Source organism: Mus pahari, chromosome 2 (genome assembly GCF_900095145.1).
Source record: "Mus pahari chromosome 2, PAHARI_EIJ_v1.1, whole genome shotgun sequence".
NCBI lineage: Eukaryota > Metazoa > Chordata > Mammalia > Rodentia > Muridae > Mus > Mus pahari.
This window is the reverse complement of record NC_034591.1, coordinates 22,661,377-22,669,732: the sequence shown is the minus strand read 5'-3', so window position 1 is coordinate 22,669,732 and position 8,356 is coordinate 22,661,377. Positions and strand designations below refer to the sequence as shown.

General features: G+C 39.6%; 1 protein-coding gene across 4 annotated transcripts in view; it reads right to left on the bottom strand.

Annotated features, from left to right (window-relative positions):
• Positions 1-8,356, bottom strand: part of Rbm33 (RNA binding motif protein 33) — a 103,896-nt gene that overhangs the window by 47,460 nt on the left and 48,080 nt on the right. For all 4 annotated transcript variants that reach the window (XM_029533888.1, XM_029533889.1, XM_029533894.1 and 1 more), the window contains one exon: positions 3,830-3,888. In XM_029533888.1, the coding sequence (XP_029389748.1) occupies positions 3,830-3,888 (59 nt within the window). The remainder of the gene's footprint in view (positions 1-3,829; positions 3,889-8,356) is intronic.

The following is an 8,356-nucleotide window of genomic DNA, read 5'->3' as shown; positions in this document are numbered from 1 at the left end:
CCATTTCAGGCCAGCCCGCCTCTCAGGATGAACCCAGACCGGATTAAAGTGAGTTTTGTCAGAAACTCACAGCTTAGACCTACTTTTTTTTTTTTTTTTGGTTTTTTTCAAGACAGGGTTTTTCTGTGTAGCCCTGGCTGTCCTGGAACTCACTCTGTAGATCAGGCTGGCCTTGAACTCAGAAATCCGCCTGCCTCCCAAGTGCTGGGATTAAAGGCGTGTGCAACCACCACCTTGGCTTAGACCTAATTTTTAGCCTGAAGTTTAAATCACGAAGTACTGAGGCTTACCAAACATGGGTGGAAGGGGTTAGAAACCACATCCATGTGTGAAGACTAACATGACCCAAAAACCATGACCAAGGAGCCTCCAGAGCAGTTCCTTCCAAAACTGGGTATTTTAAACAGGATCTTCTTACGGCATTTCTCACCTTGACGTTTAAATCTTTGATCTAAAAGATGATATTCAATTACCAAAGTCACTACGTTTACAACGTTTCGTCTTACAAGGTTTCGGTTTTAAGAGTGGAAATCTAAACTAATGCTAAGTAAGCACATGAAAGTGATGTTCGGCTGTCTCTGTATTAATTTAATGGTGGCAAGATGGAGGCAAGGCTGGAAATAACCTGGGCTCAGTCCCCAGCACCACTGAAAACACAAGCACAAAACCCACATCATACCAACAAATCTAGAGGAAACTCACTAGGAAAAAAACTACACATATTACTTCTTGGTTATTTTTGAAGTTTTCATAAAATTGCCAAACAAAATGGACTTTTAAGCTAGTGCAGTTACTTCTAGTGAGGAAGAAAAAACATGCTCAGGCTGAGTGGCAAATGTACCATGGTTCTTTTTAGACCTGGAGCTGGAGCCACCCTACCCTTGAACACCCTGTATGCTTCCCAGTCAGTAAGGCAAAGAAAGGAATCATTTCGAGTTCAGTAAGTACTGCCTAATCCTCCTATATAAATTCATTGTATCCTTGAAGACAAACCAATAAATAAATAAATAAATAAATAAATAAATAAATAAATAAATAAATGGAATTTTAAGCATTCTCCCCTCTCTGCACTACTCTCTTTCACATGTACCAGTAAACTATCTTGACTCTAATATTGTGTAACAGTTTCCTCAAATATTGTAACATTCCATCTCTCAGGTAGCTAGCTCCTTAAGTCAAAGGTGAACAACTTTAAACAGCATCAGGAAGTCCCTGAAATAGACGAGATTCAGTAGGCTCTCCTTGCCAGAGTAAGCAATCAAAACTCAGAGTCCCCTTCACAAGGAAGCTGAGCTGCAAAGAAAACTCTCAGACCAGAACAGCTGCCTCGAAGAAGCAGAAACCAGCAGAGCTGCCTGTAAGAGGTTTAGATCCACTGAAACACCTAGAAAAGACTCTCTCCAACCTACTGAGCTGCCTGTAAACTAACCAGGATGCTTCTCCGGGTTCCCTGCCTTGTGAGCTATCACCCATGGTGGGCGTTGAGTCATTTCTGCTCCTGTAAGAAAGTCCAATAAAAACTAACTGGTTCACTAAAGTTGAACTTCAGTGGTAGTCATACCTTAGTCTGATGTGGGATTCCTATTTGGGGTGAGATGATGTGTGTATTATATCTCTTAAAGAACCATTTTGCCACACAATTACTTCTTAAGAGGAAAACCATCTTTATACTAGTATGTGCAACATTCTCCAGGATAATGTCTAGTCTCAGAGCAATGAGAATGCACCACTTGAGAATGATGATGAACAGAATAAACTTTATTCTGCTCAATTTCCAATTCTACTGAAACTGGTACAAAGACTTCCAAATTCAAATTTAATTTTATGCAACAAAGAAATAAGTCAGCAGACTTAAAAAAAAACCTAAAGTTGGGTTTCTTAAATGGGTTTATCATTTCTGTGTATAGTCTCTGTATGAATGTGTGACCTAATACTGGAGATGGAACTTAGAACTTTGAATTCTGCTGCTGAGCCATAATCTCCAGCCTTTCATTTTCTTTGTGGCAAGGTCTCACCATCTAGCCCAGGCTGGCCTCTACCTCAGGACCCATCTGCCTCAGCCTCCTACACGCTAGGATCACAGCATGTGTTGGGAATGGCGTCCACTGCATAAAGCAAGAGTCTCTGTAAGTAACACTAACTGTCTCTCAATTTTTGGGAAGAGCTAGGACAGAGTTTGCAATACACATGACCAGCAGTAATAAATGGTCAAAGGCTTAATTAGACCATAATATTGTTTCAGCTGTCTTTATAATTTTACTTATTAAGCAAAGACACAACTCAGGCTTCATTTAAGACTGCCTACCCCCACATTAGGATATAAAACTCCCAGTTACTGGTCTAGTGCCATGCCTGTGTGCTTCCCACCAAGCCCCCAAATAAATGTCTTCCTTTTTAAGAGCTGCCTTGGTCATGGTGTCTGTTCACAGCAATAGAGCAGTAACTATGATGCCAACCACAAAGTCTTACAACCTGAGTTCCATCCCTGGAACCCAATGGTAGAGAGGACAAATTCCTTCCAAGTTGCCCTCTGACCTCTAAGTGCTTAGCTTTCATTTTCCTCTAGTAATATTCTTAAAACAGCATTAGGTTTTTTCCCTCTATTATCAGATAAAATTCTGTTTGTACAAGTGAAAAATAAAAGTTAAGTGAAAATTGCAAATTACTCTAATTTCATATTGATAAGCAATTTGTTTCATAAAAATATTAAATTACATAATTTCTGAAAACTAGAACTTTTTTTACATCAAATTCTAGAACCAAGATATAAATTAAACATGAAAACAAGACCAATAGCAAATTTCACACCGATCTGAGGGAAGAGAAGCAGCATTACAAATTAAACCAAGTGCTTCCTCGCACGTGCGTGGAATGACAGCATGGCAGCCTGGGGGACACAGCCACTTACAAAGATGTTCTGAATAAGGACTGGTAACTAAAAACAATAGTTAAAAGCTACATTTATACAATTTGAACAGCAATCTTAAAAAAAAAAAAAAAAAAACTTTCCTAAGTATGAGAACAAAACAACAACAAAAAAAAACCAAACCAGCTTCAGATGGTACCACCACAAATAACAGCCACAAAGCAAGAGTGTCGAAAAATTACTCTAAACCCTGAATTCTACAGTGAACTTTTCAGTGGACCAGGATCTGGAGTTACCACACACATCCATCCATTGGTCATCATAAATAGGCAACATACACACACTCAAAAATCACTTTCTCTTTTCCATACAAACAGCGTTGGCATTTCAATGCCTGGACTAATTTCCCCATGGTTCTTAAAAAGAACATGTATTCAGGGCTTTAATAAACCAAGAAATCAAAGAAAGTAAAATGCATATATTTAAGCAAATACTGGACTGTTTTCTTCTAGATACAGATAAATGACAAGAAGCATATGAGTGTGTACTTTGTTTCAGACTTAATTTTTTTACTTAAGAACAGGAAGCCTGTGACTCAGGAATACTTTCAGCTCTTTAATAACCAAGCACTTGATTCTTATTTCCTAGAATTTGACACAAAGATTCACATATGTCATGTCCTCTGTAAGATGTACCCTCAACACAGAACCATGACAAGATCAAAATTCATATTCTTTAAGATGAAAGTCATCTTAAATAATCGTGATTCAGCAATTTTACGGCTACAGAATTAATTCTGCTCTCAAACAGCCAGTGACCTTAAGGTTTTAATAAACATTTTCCACCAGAGACTGCAGTGAACATTTACCAATGCCCACACTGTTTCTGGCCAGACAAGCACAATACCAGTACCTCTCAGTAGCCATGTACTTCCCCCTGCCAGACAGAACAGCTGCTACTCACTGGAAATCTTTGGGGTCCCACGGCAGGCCTTGGCTGGCTTGGAACTGGCAGCAAGGGCACTGTAAGAAAATACATTCACCTGGCATCAGACCAGCTGGCAGGAAGATAACACAGGAACTCTCTCACAGAGTATACATTACATACACTGAGCACATAGTAACATTAAGTTTAGTCTTCATCTATAAACACTTAGTACTTAAAGGAGAGGGAAGGGTAATTTTGGCCCCAGAATAGAACAGTACCAATACAAAGCTTAAGTTCTAACAGAGAATAACTATTTAGAATTCAAATATTTTTACAACAAAAGAAGGTAATTTTTTATGAAATAAAAAGATCTAGTTTCAGTAGGATGCAACATTGTGGGGACACTTGTAACTTTACCATTTAGGAGTCTGAAGAAGAACTGTTGCAAGTTTAAGGCCAGACTGAGCTAGACAGTGAGCTTAATTAAGACTGGCTGCACACAAACTGAAACGTGAATCCTATGGAATCATAAGAGAGGAAGGAGGAGAAAAGGAAGAAAAAAAGGCAGGCAGATGAAAGATGGAACAACCCTCGTGTAGGCTTACAAAGAATGACAAGAAAGCAAACTTCTATCCTGATACTTGCTGTTTGGTTTTGTTTTCAAAGAGATAAAATTCTTACCAATATACCAGACCAGGAAGTCCACGTAAGAGAACAACCCCTCCTCTGGTTAAGATGAGGTTTCTCTCTGTAGACCTGGCTGTCCTAGAAATCACTCTGTAGATCAAGTTGGCCTTGAACTCACAGAGATGTCCCTGACTCTGTCTCCCAAGTGCTAGAATTAAAGACGTGCACCATCGTCACCCAGCAGAGGGCATCTTCTAGTAGACAAAAAGTGAGAGGGCTACACTCTTAGAGCTAAAGCATATGCTGCCCTCTTTGAAAAGTGCCACACATTATAGTAATCTAACTGACCTGGATTTGAAAAACTCATCACTGTTGTGTTGTGAGAGCTTACAGTCAAATATGGTGCTAGATGCACCCAGGAAACTCCCTTATAAGCACCCTAAATGGGACACTTTTGGAGAAGTCTTTAAAGAGGTCCAAATGGTGAGCATTAATCCAACCTAATCAACATCCTAGAGAAAAGGAGAGCAAAGACTATGCTCACAGAGAGAACAAGTGGGGACATGGAAACACCATATGCAATCCAACAATTGAACCCAGGGTAATGAGCCTGCCCATGCCTACACCTCTTGGTAGTGCTTGTTACAGCAGCCTCAGCAAAGGAATAATCAAAGGTTTAATACAGCACAACTCTAAGACCCTGAGAAATGAGACAGAAAGACACAGTTATGTACCTGAAGAATCAATCCAATTCACTTTTATACAGTGACAAGGCAAACTGTTTCACTTTCTACACTTACAAAATGAGTCCCATACATTAAACTGAATCGTGGTTAGTATAGTTAACATCACACTTATACAGGCTCAATGTCAACTGAGCCTGTGAGCCACCAGCCTATTTGATCAAAAGCAAATCTAGCAGAAATCCAAACCTCCCTTGAGAGTCTATTCCAACATAAAACTTCCTGTGAGAAGACACAGTGCAAACAGGAATCTAAAGGGAAAGAGCAGGCTATGAAGCAAAGAAAGAAAAAAAGAGAAATAGTATTCTCATTTCAGAAGATTATATGAAGGAGTAGAAAAGAAGGTGCATTTACCAACAGATGGACAGTATTTTTAAATCATGTCTCAAATATAAAACACCTAGCTAGCGTCTCTACCAAACCATTTATAGGAACTAAACAATTCCAACACAACACAGTACGAATTAGGAGGTAGAGTTGATTCTAATGAATGGGTTTGCTAACAGAACCTCAGGGGAGATGGCAATACTGACAATATTTCCACCCTCTTTGTTCCAGAAAAATAAACCATGTACAGAGTTCACAGGAGCAGAACAGAACATGGGAACAGGTGTGCTCTGGCCCAATGCAGAGAGCAATAGAATCAAGGCCCAACCCTATGCACCTCATGGAGCAGAAGAGAACTTAAAATTTTTGATGTTTCTACCAATCTAGTTAAGCATTGAACCTGAAACTTTGGTATTTACTACTTAGCAGCCTATGTGTATCTAACAGAAGACATAGTCTTTCACCCTCAAAAAGAAAACAGACATGATTTTAAAAAGACAAGCAAGGTTCGGGTCCTCAATCTCAGTGGAAAAGCATTTACCTAGCACCTAGCATGGGGGAGGTTCTGGGTTTCAGCACCAACACCTATATACACACACATGCAAATATACTCACACATTTGCTCAGTACATTAATCTTCAGGGGGGTAGAGATACCTCAGTGGTTAAGAGTGCATACGCTCCCTTGCAAGGACTCAAGTTCATAACTCCATACTGGACGGCTAACAAATACCTGTAATTCCAACTCAAGGGATCCAACACCTTTTGGCCTCCATATACATCTACACCAACAAATATTCACCTAAGTAAAACATGCCTTTAATTCTAGCAGCCAAGTAGCAGAAGCAGGCAGATCTCTGTGAATTTCAGATTAGCCTAGTCTACATAATTAGCTCCATGCCAACCAAGGATACATACTAAGACCCTGGATGGATGGATGGATGGATGGATGGACGGAATGAATGAATCTTATTTTGTTTGCTTTGAGACAGGGTATTACAATGTAGTTCTGGCTGTCTAGGAACTATATAGAATAGGATAGGCTGGCCTCAAATATGTAGGGATCTACCTGCCTCCCAAGTCCTGGGATTAAAGGTGAACATTTTAAAAAGACCTATATGTGCATTAAGCTGTAAAGACTTTGAAACATGTTAATTTGAGCTATACTTTGCATGTATAGAACATATCTAGGCACTCAGCATCTCCCAAGAATTGGGCTTCTAGTTAAACTTATTAACAAAATACTAAACGAACAAACACATGCAGCCAGTAAGAATAAGATTTTCCTCTTTCTGGCATAAGGTACATGAAAGGCAAGGAGTAAGTAGTATCAAAAATACTGTGCTCATGGTGATATTAAAGAGCTTCAAGCAGACTTGGCACTTACTGAGCTATTCAAGTTCCTGGATGCAGGACCTGAATTTAGTACTTGCCCAGCCTGGTGACTTCTAGCAAATAATAACACTTGGCCTAGAGAACATTCCAGGGCCTATTTACAGCTTTACTATTTTATCTATGCATCTTACCAGCCACCAGTTTTCCAATGAAATTTACAAGGAAATACCTAATTAACTGATGCTGGTGTAGGACAACCACTGAGAAGTTCAATTTGGGGAAACGAAAGAGACTTATGTTGGGGGCTGGAGAGATGATCCTATCCCCAGAATCTGTAGAAATGTCACATGGTTATGTAACCCAGCTCCAATCCCAGCATTGAGAAGGCAAAGATGGAAAATGCCTAGAATAAGCAAGCAACTTGACTAGCATAGGCAAGAGACCCTACATTTTCTATCTCAACTAGTGAAATCTCTTTACCTCTTAAGCTCACCTCCCTTCCCTATTTATCCAATCCACTGGCATTACGTACAGCCTCCCACTGCCTCTGCTGCACAATGCTCTGACTCCTGGCTTTTGCAGTCATTAGCTAGACACACACTTCTCCCGGGTATACTTCCTGGTCCATCCACTGAACTGGTCTTCATGAGCTATCACCTTTTACCATATCATAGACTATTCAAGAAATATCATGTTGTTATTGAGTAGAACTGAGACAAAATGACACTTGATTTTCAGTTAGCTCATGAAATACCCACCTATCAAGACTTTTCATCTTTTCAATTTATCCCAAATGCTAAATGACTACTAAGCAGCTGCAATGAGTTCTAATGGTACCCACTTCAACAACTGCTCTGTTGTCTTTGTGACTTCTGATCTTGCTCTTCCTTGATCCATCACTACAATGTGTATTAGCTAGTGGCTCCTGGGCCAAATATGCTGTTGATGTTTTCAGTTGTCTCCACAGTAGTCCATTTTTAACTCAGATAAGAGAATCACTACAAGCTATTTGGTCTAACAACATTTCCACAGTATAAGAATCAAGTAGTAAGATGTCATTACCAAAAAATAATAATAGAGCATTAAAATGATACATAAACAGAAGCACAGTAAAAATGCATTCTATTACCAAATGACCAGTTTCAGCTATGTGAGAACCCAAATTCCTTTTTGCCCCAGCTTGATATACCATAACCCAGACAACTCCTCCCATTAAAAACTAAAGTCCTTACCCTGGCCCACACAGGGGGGACCCTGCATCACTTCCCTCCTTTTGCTACCCATAAGGTGTTTGTCTCTCTTAATTACTTCAAACCCAAGGCTTGTGCTCACTATCAACAGTCCCTCTTACTTGCGTACCTCTCCAAGACTTGAGACCATCTACAATGATGAGCCACTCCTTCTCATTCTGAATGTTCCTAGAACTAACCAACTCAATGAACTCCCAGATAACTGTATGCATTCCTGTAACGCCTGTTTTTAATGATGGTTTTTAAATGCTTTAACCTCCCTTTTAGTGACTATCTACCAGA